General features: G+C 44.8%; 1 protein-coding gene across 1 annotated transcript in view; it reads right to left on the reverse strand.

Moving 5' to 3' along the window:
- Window positions 1-328: 328 nt before the first annotated feature.
- The window catches only part of MAPK9 (mitogen-activated protein kinase 9), a 40733-nt gene continuing 26801 nt past the window's right edge, over window positions 329-14260 (reverse strand). The window contains exons 7-13 of the mRNA XM_069468604.1: window positions 11755-11920; window positions 10663-10734; window positions 5974-6156; window positions 4759-4883; window positions 3664-3727; window positions 2322-2393; window positions 329-954 (exon numbers count right to left, since the gene is read on the reverse strand). Of these exons, the coding sequence (XP_069324705.1) occupies window positions 812-954; window positions 2322-2393; window positions 3664-3727; window positions 4759-4883; window positions 5974-6156; window positions 10663-10734; window positions 11755-11920 (825 nt within the window). The 3' untranslated portion in view covers window positions 329-811. The remainder of the gene's footprint in view (window positions 955-2321; window positions 2394-3663; window positions 3728-4758; window positions 4884-5973; window positions 6157-10662; window positions 10735-11754; window positions 11921-14260) is intronic.

Below are 14260 nucleotides of genomic sequence, written 5' to 3' on the forward strand. Positions count from 1 at the left end.
AAGTCCAGAAGACCAAGGAAAACAGAGATAAGGTAGATAGGCTTTCAAAGGTATGTATGTCTTCAGCAGCATAAAACAAAACTTAAAATTCCGTCATGCAGTAAAGCTGAATGTACAATCAACCAGTCTAGACAGGTCAGAGAAAACAAAGTGTCCACACAAGTGTCTTGGTTGTAGCAATGACAATTCTCAGCCCCAAACATCACAAATTTAAGAAAAGCTATATTTTTTATTTATTAAATAGATTTACTTATATTCCTTCTGAAATATAATAGAATAAATCATACCATAAAAGAGGATAAGATGTGATAACATGATAATGGCCAATTAATATACATAAATCTATTTTTTTCTGGACAGACACCAAATTACTGAAGAGGATTAAGAGATAATTCTAGAAGCAGCACTACCTGGAAGATTTGGCATTTACATACTGATTTCCCAAGTATTAGGTGGGCAAGCCCAAGCAAGCATTTGTGGTCACATGCACGTAAGTCCCAAAAGTTACGAATGATGTGAAACTGTCACTACTGTCACCACACAACTTAAAAAAAAGTCACCTACTCTAACTGCTCACCTGAAATGATCTTGAACAAAATCTCTAAAAGTGTGGCTCGTACTTTCTCCTTCAGACATGATCTGCTTCGTGTCAGTCTAAGCAGGAACCTATTGGGTCTGAGCAGGCCGAGGCGTTGCGTTTCTTACATGCAGAACATGGAGTTTTCTATTGGGTTCCACCAACTCCCGAGTATGTCAGGCCCTTGGAGGCGAGAGTTCCTTCAGTGATGACAAGCCTGCTGTTTCTAACCTATCATCGACAGCCTTCAAGGGGCCCTGTCGAGGCATCCAGACTGCTGTCCGTGTCTGAGGCCAGGGTCTGCTCGGTGGACATGGATGAAATGTCGTTGATAGACGAGGACTGGGAAGGAGTGGCGTTGCTACTTACTGCTGCATCTGTGCTAAGAAAACCAAATATAATAAAATCTGAGGCACGACACTGCTGCAAATCCAGGCAATGAGACTTTAGGCCATTTCGTGGCTTTGTCCTTTTCGAGTTGCCCAATCCTAACTATTAGTATAAACAAGAGGTTAGTCAACTGCACATGTGGAACTTTTGCTTGAGTCTTTTATTAGGCCCAGAATCCCAAATATTCTTATGTCTTTCCCTGAAACGTTCTTTTCTTCCCAGAGACTAAACACATATGTGAGCATGCATAGTCATATTAACTACTTAAAAAAATACCTGCTGGATGTCAAATAGACACCAAAAGGATATTGCCAAATTTATCCTAAAACTCAGTATCACAAAAGGCTTAAGTCTGGATAGGATTCAAGTGTCATCAGATACTTGAATTATAACAATTATAACAAACACTGAATCTACAGAAAAAAGCATCAACGTTCAAAGAAATCTTTTGCAATAAATAGAAAAAAGGCTCTATACTACAAAAAGGAAAAAATTTAGTGGCCTCTTGTACATTTTATTTTTGTTTTATGAATACAGAAAACTGACATTTTAATCTTTTAAGGCAGACGAAACTATCCTATTTCCTACTATTCATATTTTAGTCTGGTTTGAACAAATAGAAAGCATGCAGGCTGCCAGAGCTTAGTGTTTGCAGTCTTAAATCTGTGCTTAGTCAACAAGCACCTCCATTCCTGCTGAAGTCATATAATCGCGAGATGTTTGACACACACGTCATGGTAAATACGAAATTCAAGAATAAGAAGCTGAGCACTTCGCACTTCCTCACACGCGCACGCACACACGACTCTCTAGTGGGAATGGGAGTGAGAAAACAACACCACAGACTTTCATCTAGTAAACAAGTAGAATACCTGGTATTAACACAGGTTAATACCACTAATATCACAGTCTTTCATAATCTTACAGTTACCTAGTCCTTAGGCTTCTGCCACTAGGTAGACCAAGTAGAAAATGGAGAATGACATGAAAAATTTTCTCAAAAGAAAACCTACTTCCATTTTACCTAGCTTTGCATCAGTGTTCTTTTTTAACTGGGTGGGCCCAGTACAAAGAGCGTCACGCACATCAAAAAGGCTTTGAGTTCAGTTTCCTCGTCTGCCGCGAGGCGGGAACAGGAGCGTCCACACCAGTCGGTCTGGAGCCCAGCACGCGGGCAAATGTCAGCCGCCGCCACTGGCACGACCGCCATGAGCCACACAGGGGCCCTGTTTCACACAGCGGTTTTCAAACCCAATGCGTGCCAGGCTCGCATTTAACATGGTGTCGCCACTTATAAAAATTGAACAGGGAAAGAAAAATATCATACATTCAAACTATTAAAGCAATCACTAACCTGAAGGCTGATCTTTCACAACGCCATTCTTGCTTCTTTCTTCCCAATCCATTACTTCTTTGTAAATTAGCTCTTCAAACAGAAATGCAAGTTAAAATGCTTCATCTGTTTCTCTGCATCTCTAAACTCTGCTTCCAAATCAACGGGAACCATTCCAAGGGCACTGTGACATGTTATTTTTAATTGTGATATATAGTCAATTCAGCAGTATAGTTTACCTGGACCATTATATCCATGTTTTGATCCATTAAATCTTTTCAATTATTAAGGCAGCAAAAAATATAGGGCAGTTCTGAATCCACAAGTGGGTTTTACAAAGAGAGAGAACTAGTGGAGTGGCTCTCAGAGAACACGTTAGAGGACTGGATGTTCTCACACCCGTGTCAACATGTTTCTCTCCATCACTACTGTGGTTCTCCAACCAGCACCCAGGCCTGGGCCATGAGCCCCTCCAGCCTGGCCAGAAATGACTCCACACACCAGAGTCTTTTTGTGGCTTCAACTTCAGTTTTCCTCAACTTCCATTTGTAAGAAAAACTATCTGCCGACTAAGTAAGCCGTTAGGGATTTCTACACTCTGGGTATTCGTGAACCTCGGCGCACTGCACGCATGCACCGAGGCCAATGCACGCGCTGTGTGCACGCCCCGCTGAGCACACACAGGTAACTGGCGCTCGCTCCCACGTCCCGCAGGGCCTCGGGCAGCCCCATCAGTGCTGACTCGCTCTGACTGCAGTTCTCAGTGAATATTGATCCTGCTTTTTAATGAAAAATTGTGACTTCGGCCCCTTCACTATGGGCTTGGTTTGTTGTGGACTGTTTGGTTAATCTTACGCTGGTAATAATACCCATTTGCATATTTTTGATTTAAAATTTTCCCCAAACTAGATTTTAAAACATATATACAACAACATGGCTTAAAAAACAAACAGAAGTTCACAGGGCCTCCAGCTCTCACGCCCCATTTCTGCTCAGACAGGGAACTTCACAGGTGATGTCTGGCCTGTGCATCGGGGTCACCTGCCGATTTGCAACACGTGATCAAGACAAGTGCGAAGTAATATTAATATGCTAAGCTCAGTTTACCAATGTTGGAAAATGTAAAGTCCTGTGAAAAAGCCCTTATTTTTCTCTCCTGAAGCAAATAATAAGAAATTCATACATGTTTCTCTATAAATCTGTTACCTTCAAGCTCTTTTTCTACTGGAAGGTGGAGGAGAGGACAAGTGGGCCGCAGGGTTCTTTGCCCGTCCCGAAGGGCGGCTGTCAAAGTGCAAAGCCTCTGCTTTACAGGACTGTAAGAAACGCCGTAAGTAAGGGTCAAAGTAAGTTCTGTCTTTACCTTTCCATTCTTCAATTGCATGTTCTCTTTCTTCCAACTGGGCATCGTAAATTTGAGGTGGTGGCTAAAATTAAATCAGACGGAAAGTCAACAGTTCAAAAAATAATGAGGCATAAAAACAGGTGAAATCGCTTGGAAGACTTCTAGTCTATGATACAGATTTAGTTTCATCCAATACATGGTTTATTAAAGATTTTTGTTCTAAGTGTGATATTCCATCAGTTTCAGAAACAAAATAATTGTGGAAAAATTAACCAAAAAAGAGAGTTATGATGGTCTTCTTAATAATCACATGACCTCAAAACACTAAAGACAGCTGCCCAAATGTAATTATAAATCAATAATCACAGGCTGCTTCCTAGAGTTCCCCCATGGATAAGGCACCATGGCAGGAACTATGGAAGGCGCCGTGTTTCTCAGAACATACTTCTAGTTTACATTTCTTCACATTAAAACTCCCAAACCCAATCCCCAACTTATAAATGGATTATTCCAAAAATCTGCTTATAAATTAGACTCTTTTTATAAAAACAATGTTTGAAATGATGGTTAAAACTATAGGCCATGACACAGAATGTGTTTTACCAGTGGCATGGAATAAGCAGGCCACTTTGTAGCCACCTGCCTTGCAGCTAACGACCATTCACACCAGTGCTGACAGGGAAAAATGCCTCAGAGTGGAGGCCGCAGCCGGGGGGCGGGGAGTACAGATGCCTGCAGGAGGGTTACACAGACTCGCGATTTTCAGCAAGCTGCTCAGCCTCTCCGACTGGGTGGCCTGAACAGGAGGATGTAACCAAAGCCCACGGCACAGTGCCAGGAACAGAACAGATGCTAATAAATTATCACCACACATCAGCACTGGCATAACGCAGACAAGTGTGTGGCCACAGCGAGAGCATGTTCACACCCGGGTGCTCTGAGCTCAGCTCCAACCCCACGTGCCCCAAAAGGGGCAGGGACCCAGGTCCCAGATAACACTTAGCCTTTTTGTAACTGGGAGCTCTAAAATCTAGAACTTGCTATCCTTCTGTAGCCATTCTGGACTAACAGACAGAAGAGCCAGGGAAATACCTTTTCAAAATCAATACTTACTGCTTCTGCTTCAGTGGGGTCGTACCAGACGGTAATATAGGGGTGGCGCAAGGCCTCGTCTACAGAGATCCGCTTGTCGGGATCAATCACTAACATTTTTGATAGCAGATCTCTGGCTTGACTCGCTAGGGTGGAAATAAACATGAAATTAATAAACTAATGTGGCGAAGCTGAGAAGAGAAGAGCACCCAGTAAAGAGTTAAATGTGACAGCACACAGCACAGCCAGAACGAACACACGTTAACTTTAAATGTTTGACAGGTTCAAGATCAACAGAATCCAAAAACTTTTAAGAGAAAGTCGAGTGGCTACTGTCACGGCAAACCAGGTTTCCAGATGTGGTTTCCACCTCTGGAGCTGTGAGGGGAGAGAAGCCTGGGGCCGAGGGGGGACCGGCAGCCCAGACCGGTGTCTGGACAGGGCCTGCGGTGGGAAAGCACAGCCAGGAAGGGGCGAGAGCGGGCGAGGCCGTGTGCTGAGCGCACGGAGCACACGGGAGTGTCTTTCTCTACGTCACGTTGAAGTGAAATGAGAATGGACTTTTTAGATCACACAATCATCTTACATTCCCACAGTATAAAACCCTTCACAGATGCCTCTGCTCAGTCTGCCTGGTACAATGTTGGCAACACAGACTTCTTTTTTTTCAATCTAGAGATAAGTACTCAGAAAAAAACCAACAAGTTCAATAAGTTAGTTAAATACAAGGCTCACCTAGGTTTCAGCAATTAAAGTTACAACACGACAGGCAAAGGAAGTTGGAGCTTTCCTGACTAAGGCACAGTTTACCCAGATGTGGACAGAAACAAATCTATTCTTTTTCCTTAAACAATTACACGTTAGTGAAGGGCACAGGAGGGCAGGGAGGACATTTTTTATCAAACTACCATCATGTTTTTGACTCTAGAATCTGTATTCAAGTGTTCTTTACACCTGAAAACTGTCTGAATTCCAACTGCCGTAATTATAACGTAAGAGTCTTTTAGAATGATTTGAATATTTTGGTTTTGGCCAAAGCCTTCGATTAAACCATCTTACAGAGGATGACTCTAGGCCTTTAGGCCCTCTCTTCTCGGAGCCGTCACAGATCACATTCTAGCCTGTAAATGACCCGATTTCAGGAGTCCAGCCACTTTATCTCCCAATGATCACATGAAAAAGTGAAAGGTTCGCCTGAATTATAAAAACAAATATAAGAAAAAAAGGATATCTTACTTTTTATTTTGTCTCGTTCAGATTCTGATGGGAATATCCAATCTGGAAAGAGTTCTTCAAATTTGATTCCAGGATACTTTGGTCTATTTTCTACATAATTCCTCACAGTTGGCTGAAGTTTCTTCATGAACTCTGCTGACGGTGTTCCTAGCTGCTCAATAACTTTATTCCACTGATCAATATCTAAGGAGTCTCTTGAGGAAAATACAACTGAAATGCCTTATATTCGTATTACATGCAGTAGCATCATTTGAAAAAAAGCTATATTTATACCAATTGACAAGTGATTAACTAGCCCACCCCACTGGGTTGGCAGAAGCATTGTGAAATGATATTCAAATTAGGTTTAGGTTTCCAAGCTAGACAATTTTTAAAGACTCCTACACTCTGAATCTTTATAAACTATTATCACAGTTTATTAAATCAATGCAATGAGGCCTACATATGCCTTCCCATTATAGTTCAAAATAAAGTTATCTTGAAACTAAGAATACCTATGACAGAAATGATTAAACATGAAATTAGAAAAACATTACATAAGCAAATGGAAATTCATTTTTGTACTGGTGCTACCTTAGACTCGCAGCTCCCTAAAGGAGAGGAAGGCAAGAGCCCTCAGAGGGACCCGTCTTAACTAACCTCTTCAGCGCACAGCCGGGGCGGAGGCCCTGCGGGCGCCGGCCAGGTGCGGCAGGAGCGGCAGAGGGCTTTCCGGGCCTGGCCGAGTCCTTTGCCAGACCAGCTGCGCACCAAATACCGGTCAGGTGCCAGGGAAGTCAGTCTCCCTCGGGGCCAACTGCCTTATGTGCACAATGCCGACGGCACTGGCTTTGCCTACTGCACAGGGCGCTTGTTGGGCTCAGGATGACTGGGACTGTGTGTGGGGAAAGTGACACTGAAACTGCACCCAACTACACGAGGGAACGCAAGCCAGAAAAATCCCGGACACAGCAACTTAAAAAAGTGACTGAGGCGTGTCGTAGAAAAACAAACTTACGAAATAACCTATGAAATAACGTAGGCAACGGGCACACGAACTCAATTTTTCCCAACTGTTATGCTTCTGAAGACCTGCTTGGGAAATGAGTTTCTAGCATTCAGATCACTCGCAAATGCTCTTTCTTCACTCCCCTGTTTCATACATGTTGCCAAATCAGGATCATGCCTACATTTCATTTACCTACTTCACACCTTTCCCTCTCTCCTTATACTTTGGACGCCTCTTCCCCATGCTCGGGAAACGGAGCCAATCTCCAGAGAAGCCTCCCAGAGCCCCCGCAACGCCCCACCCCGGCATCCGCGTGCCAATCCACTGAGGAACCATCTGGGCTCCTGGCTAAGGCACAGCCTGCCTGGCTCCAGACCCCCGCCCCGAGCCCACGCAAGGATGAGCTGCCATGATTCCTCTCACTCCTACATCACCAACACTTTGCTCTCTCCTGACGCATCCCATCACCACTCAGACATGCTGGTTTTTCTCCTATGCTAACACAGCGGCCACTTTCTCTTGGCGCCCACCTCCCCACGGGCTATCACTCCATTCCTTCACTCCTGTTTGCAGCAACACTTCTTGAAGAGTTATCTACACTGTGTCTCTAATTCCTAGCCTCTCATGCTCTCTTAAGCAGACTCCCATCAGGCTTTCTTCCCCCACTTCCATGAACGTGGTGCTCATCAAGGCTGCCAGCAGCCACCACAGAGCCCAGTGGAAGCTCCCAGTCCTCGTCTCCTACACCGTGTGCATGAGCCTCCCTCGGCCCCTTTCCTCCAGCCTCCATGGTGTCACTGGAGTGCCTTCTCCATTTCCTTTCCCTGTTCCTCCTTTGCCTCCACCCTGAGTGGCTTAGTCCCGGGCCTCATCCCTTCCCTCTCTGCAAGCCCTCGCGACCAGACTCGAGGCTTCAACGCTACTGACAGACCGACAGCGCCCACACTGACCTCTCCAGCCCAGACCTCTCCCCGGAATCCCACTGTCTAACAGACACCTCCAAAGTCTAACAGGCTCTTGGAGGGTTCGGCTTCAAAGCGGACACAGGGTGCAAGCCCTTCTCCCCCGCTGCACCCCTGCCAGCCTGCAGTGAGCCTCCGCCTCGCCCACGGACGAAGGCAGCCTCTGCCCTGGTCTGCTCTGCCCTGCTCTTCACAGTCTGCCTTAACCTCAGCAGCCTTTAAAGGAGGGAGGGAGCCTTTAAAATCGAAGTCAGACTAGGAGCCTAAAAATGGGCAAGGGCCAGATAATAACTGCTGGAATAGCGACAAAGGGTCATTTCTCTAGACAGCAGGGTGGCGAGAAGAGGGAAGATAACCCTGGCAAGCCCGGTGGGCCTTCTGAGTGTGTGCAGACACTGCTGCCCTTAACTCCCACGCCTGTGAGGCAGACCACAGATCTGGCATTTTATAAAAGAGGAAACCAAGGCTCAGAGAGGCCCTGAATTCCTCAAGCATGCACAGCTGCCATCTCACAGGCCACAGCCGGGACAGGAATGCCTTTTCTACCCCAGGTCACAATCTAAAGCAAACATCTGAGGAGCTTAGTCTGGTTTCTGGAACCTCTTCTCTTCTCCAGGTTTTCAATCTAATGTGTAAAAGAGTTACAAAATTTTCTTTGATAGTGGCTGGGGACAGTAGCTTAGACCTGTAGTCCCAGCACTTTGGAAGGCTGAGGTGGGAGGATTGCTTGAGGCCAGGAGTTTGAGACTGCAGTGAGCTATGATCATGCCACTACATGCAAGCCTGGGTGACAGAGTGAGACTCTGTCCTCTTAAAAAAAAGAGAAAATGATATTAAACTCTGTGTGAGTTTTGAGAATAACATTAGGTGACCTTTATATACAAAACCATTAATTACTGACATTGAAATATGTTAATACGTAAAGTAGGAATTTTAAATTACTTACTAAAATGGATCAAAAAGTACCCACATTTTCATTTTTGTATTTTTTGAAGAAAAAATTTCTTAATTAATAAAACAAGGCACAAATTAATTAAGAATTGAGACAAAGTGAACATTAAGTAGATACTGCTAAATTATTAATCATTAGAATACTTTGACTTTTCCCTTTTTAATGGCATTCACTTGCAAAATAAAGACATCCTTATTTATAGGTTGAAACAAGTGAATCTGAGGTAAGGCTATGGAAAACTGCTAGAAAATTCGCTAGGACAAAATAAAATGCTATCTTTAACAGCTTCACTCATTATATAATCTATGATATAGAAAATGCAAAGGAAGGTAAATAACAGGAATAAAACCTTTTCATCCCAAGTTTGTGTTGTGAAGAATTTGTAAGAAAACCATCCTCATAAAATTGTTAAAAACTAAAATTACTTTTGTAAAATACATACAAAACACTGATTCCAGAGCTTGATCTCCTTTCAAAGCAATCATCAATCTGTCAAAGGACAGAGACCATTTTAAACTTTCATAACAAAAAACAAAGACTAATGAAAAATTAAATGATTAGAACACAAACGAAAAAGGGTATATGTTAGGGTGAAAAATACTAAAGATGGGAGAATGACCATACGAGGAAAGAGGGCGATTGTAACTATCACAGTAACTACTCTCCTGTATGCTGTACCATCCATGTGACTTCCTGATCACAGTACGAGTTAATCTTTTTCATTTTATATTTATTTAGACTTCCCTAGTATGTCACAAAATAACCCTCTAGATCAATTTTTTAAAAAGTTTCAACACAATTTCAGCAGAGTAACAAACAAGAAAATTTAACATACCATTCCTCACATAATTTTCACTTTAATCTTGTTCACTTAAGTCTTATGTACATAGTGTGCTTCAGTTCTTACTCTGGGGGAAAACATTTTAATGCATATTGATAACAAAATAGTTTATTAATTAAATCACACCTACATACTGGCCTATTAAATTTAGATAGCATCTTTCCTAAAGTGATAAACTAAATAAAACAGTATGTTCATTTAAATATCAGAATATACTTATTAAAGAGTAAATTATTTCTTCTATGTGCCCAGCTATTTTTGATAAGATTACGAGCTAAGGTAATTGATTTAACTTAACTCTAAGTCTCAACAAAATTGTCACAGTCAAGTAAAAAAGAAAATGTAAAACTGAATCACTTGGTTCGTGACACTAATTTAACAGACATAATAAAGACCCCCTTAGAACATAGTCTAGAATGAGTTACGGCATTTTCCTTGTGAGCATTCGTGTGAGTAGGTGCGATCATGCTGCCTTTGGTGTTATGGAAAGCATGGCAGGGCCAAGGTCCCGGGGAAGGATACGGTCAGTGCCTTGGAATATCACACAACCTTTCACCAGCTCTCCCATGATGCAACCCACTGACCAGATATCAACTGAAAATAAAATGAAATGATAAAATTATGAAGTGCCATGAACAAAACAAAAGTGAGGAAAAGGAATTCTAACAGTGCACTAAACACACAAACATGGAAGAATAAACTGCTAGCTAAGGGTGAACTTTTTACACAATACGAATGATTGCTGACCTCTATTTTAGCCTTCGGTTTGCAGCAATCTGGGGTTTTAGTGCCAAAGATTCCAATACTTTATAGCTTAAAACAAACAAACAAACAAACAACCAGAAACAAAAAGTGCCTGTGAACACAAAGCTTTTCACGGCCGCATGCCCACCCCTCCCCCGCAGGCTCTCGGGCCAAGCGCGGGGTCTCTCCCTGTGAAGGATACAGTCTCTTCCTGGAAACAGGACTTTGTGGAGGACCATTTCTGCCATGATGCACCCGACAGACCAGATGTCCACTACCAAATACCAGGTGATTAAAAAGCAGCTCGAGTTCCCCATCTCCTTTCTCCACACCCCTCCCAGACAGAGACAAACCCAAGAAACTTCACCAGCTCGTCAGTGGGAGCTTTTATAAAACACTGACGCCACACCTTCTGCACGATCGCTCTCTACACTGCTGTGTCAGCAAGGCAGCTGTGCTCAGCGCGGGAACAGCCTGCTCGGCTGGGTTCCGGTGAAGCCCTGCCAGAGGTGCCACCCTCATCTGTGGGCCCCAGCTGGACCCCAGGCCTTGGCCAGCGCAGGCAACACTATCTACGTGCCCTGCCGGGCAGCGGGTGGGGAGAAGTTAACAGGGGAGCGGATTTTCTCTCCCTTCCACGGGAAGCACACCGAGCTCTGCCTCCCGAGTGGGAGCACAGGTTACAAACACACACTGAAGCAAAACTCCTTTCAGATGACTTGGGCAAACTTTCAGCTTTTTTTTTTTTCTTTTTTTTAACAAGTAAATGTAATTTAGTTCTTTTCAACAAATTTGTTAAAAGCTAAGTTTCAAAGAGCTCTCAGATTGCTAGAATAAGCTAAATTGTGATGTTAAAAAAATACCAATTTTACATGGAAGAGAAATGTTGCATTATTCCATTTATACTAAACTCAAAAAACCAAGTAAACCAACAAGCAAAGCCAGTCTCCGGGCTGGAGATCAGGGTGACGGCCACCTCGTGGGCGGGGCCGGGGGCGTGGGGAGGCCTGGTGCTGCGGTTCTGAGGTGTGCTCCCATCGAGCTGCACATGCAGGATCTGCGCGCTTTCCTGTGAATGGGTTATATTTTGATAAAAAGTTCAAAAATACTAATTTCAAAAGTGGGTTTTTAAAAGTCAATGATTTTAACCAATGGAAATACAAAATTATTTCTTATCTATGGACTATTATACTCTCTTATATTTCATATGGTTCAAAGGAAAGAGAAAAAACTAGAGATGGCCACTAGAGCTATTTCAGACACCACAGCCTCTTCCACGCCCGTCCATACTCACCGTTCTCTTTGTAGCCCATCCCCAGGATGACTTCGGGTGCCCGATAGTACCGTGTTACCACGTAGGGCGTCATCATGAAGTTGGTGCACGCTGTCCGGGCCAGGCCAAAGTCAAGGATCTTAAGGGTGCAATCTGATTTCACTACGATGTTGCTGGGCTTCAAATCCTAGGAAAGAAATGGTTTAAGTGAACAAAATGAGCAAAGCATGCGAAACAAACTATTTCCCACTAGAAAAGGTCTGTGAAGCCAGTGACTGCTGAAGTGTGTGAGTGCAGGGAGGAGGACAGTTGGAATCCAACTCTGGGATTCTGCAACAATTCCGGAAAACTCAAATCAAAACTAATACAAATCAGCCTAAAGGGCTTCCCCTCACCCCTATGTGGAAACATTTATGATCCTCCTTTGCCTAAAACCTTCTGAGAACTTCCATGCCCCTTCCTGTGGCCTTCCAGCCCCTCACATCCACCCCCACTCTACCTGGCCCTCCTTCCGTTCCTCTAACCCCTGGTTCCCTCCCACTGAGGCCCTCACGCTCACTACTCAGTCCAGAGCAGAGCTGTTCGGTAGGTAATATAGTATGAACACATGGATCACTTACATTTTCTAGTAGCCATGTTAAAAAGTGTCAACAGAGGCTGGGCGCGGTGGCTCATGCCTGTAATCCTAGCACTCTGGGAGGCCGAGGCAGGAGGATCGCTCAAGGTCAGGAGCTCAAGACCAGCCTGAGCAAGAGCGAGACCCCGTCTCTACTAAAAATAGAAAGAAATTATCTGGTCAACTAAAAACATACATAGAAAAATTAGCCGGGCATGGTGGCGCATGCCTGTAGTCCCAGCTACTCGGGGGACCGAGGCAGGAGGATTGCTTAAGCCCAGGAGTTGGAGGTTGCTGTGAGCGAGGCTGATGCCACGGCACTCTAGCCCGGGCAACAGAGCAAGACTCTGTCTCAAAAAAAAAAAAAAAAAAAAAAGTGGCAACAGAAACAGGTGAAATTAATTTTATTATTGATACAGCATATTTATTTAACCCCATATATCCATACTATTATTAATATCATTTCAAAATGTAATCAACATAAAAAATTAGTGACATGTTTTACATTCTGCGTTTGGTACTGAGTCTTTGAAGTCCAGTATGTATTTTAGGATTGCAGGGTAGCCACATTCCGAGTGCTCAACAGCCTGTGTGCGCAGTGGCTCCACTGGGCAGCGCAAGTCCCACAGGCGCTTACCTTAGAACCTTCCCGGGGCTCTCCCTCTGGCTGGAAGAGCCGTCCCCTGATCACCAATCCCAACTCTTCCCGCCCCCACAAGGACTCCCCACTCCCTCCAGGGCACCCGTGCTATGTCTCCACAGCCTGCATGTGCCACAGGTGAGATCACCTGCTCATCCTGTGCTTCCCAGCTCGCCTCGTGTCCCCAGTGCTGACTCTGAGAGCAGGGCGGCAGCTGTGCCCTCGGGACTGAGCAGCACACCGGGTGCACGCACGCACAGGAGCCACGCTGACTGAACACGCATGTCGTGCTCCGCTGCACGTTCCACGCCGCAACACGACTGCCGCGGTTTTCCCCTCGTGACGTCAGGGCCTTTCTCCCGCTGAGCCTCCACACTCCAGCTCCTTCCTTAGGCCACAGGAGTTTGACCTTTGCCTGTGGACTCACCCAGAAACTGTGACTTCCGAACACCCCCATCTATTCTTCTCACAGGATATGCAAGTGTAGCGGGCCATCACCCTGCCAAGCCACCGCTGCACGGCAGCGCCAGGGGCTGCTGTAGGTGTGAAGCTGCAGGTGCCATAAAACTGCCCAGCGCCTGGCTGCCACCGCCTCCCAGCGGCCGGGCCGTGAGAGGGCCGCAGGCACGCCGGCCACGGTGACGGTTAACTGTGATGTTAACGGCATGGGCACAAAACCCGTAACAAACTGACAACAACTACCATATACTGCAATACTACTAAACGCTCTTTCTAAATTTCCTGGATTCAGTAAAATTTAAATTGTAAGTAGATAATGTTTAAAAATGTGATGAAAGTCTCTACCAGGCCTCATAAAGAGGCCCCCAGCTCCTCCATCCCACCTCAGGGCACTGCACAAGTGGCCCCTCTCACGGGAGAGGCCCGGGGCGAGGAAGGCTCGGCCCTCTGCCTGACCCTGCTGCTCCGCGGGAAGGGCGGCCAGGGACGTGGCAGCCCCGACTCCAGCCAGGACTGTCCTCTGCTAGGAGTCCGTGATGGAGCAAAGACTACACAAACCCATTTGTTTTCTAGTTTTCTTTTCTAAAATCAAACAATACAGCAAGAACAGGCATTTTGGAATACAAATTACTAACAGATAAAATAACGCTCAACCTCACAAAATTTTTTTTTAAAAACCCAAAATGACAAGGAACCATTTTGAGCCTATCGTGTGGCAATGCTGAAAAGAAAGCAGCATCCACACTGGCAGGAGGACCGAGAGACCCTCCTCGCGCTGTCGGTGGGGGCCTCAGTGGGGACTTTCTCTTTAG

The sequence above is a fragment of the Eulemur rufifrons genome, chromosome 5 (assembly GCF_041146395.1).
Source record: "Eulemur rufifrons isolate Redbay chromosome 5, OSU_ERuf_1, whole genome shotgun sequence".
Taxonomy (NCBI): domain Eukaryota; kingdom Metazoa; phylum Chordata; class Mammalia; order Primates; family Lemuridae; genus Eulemur; species Eulemur rufifrons.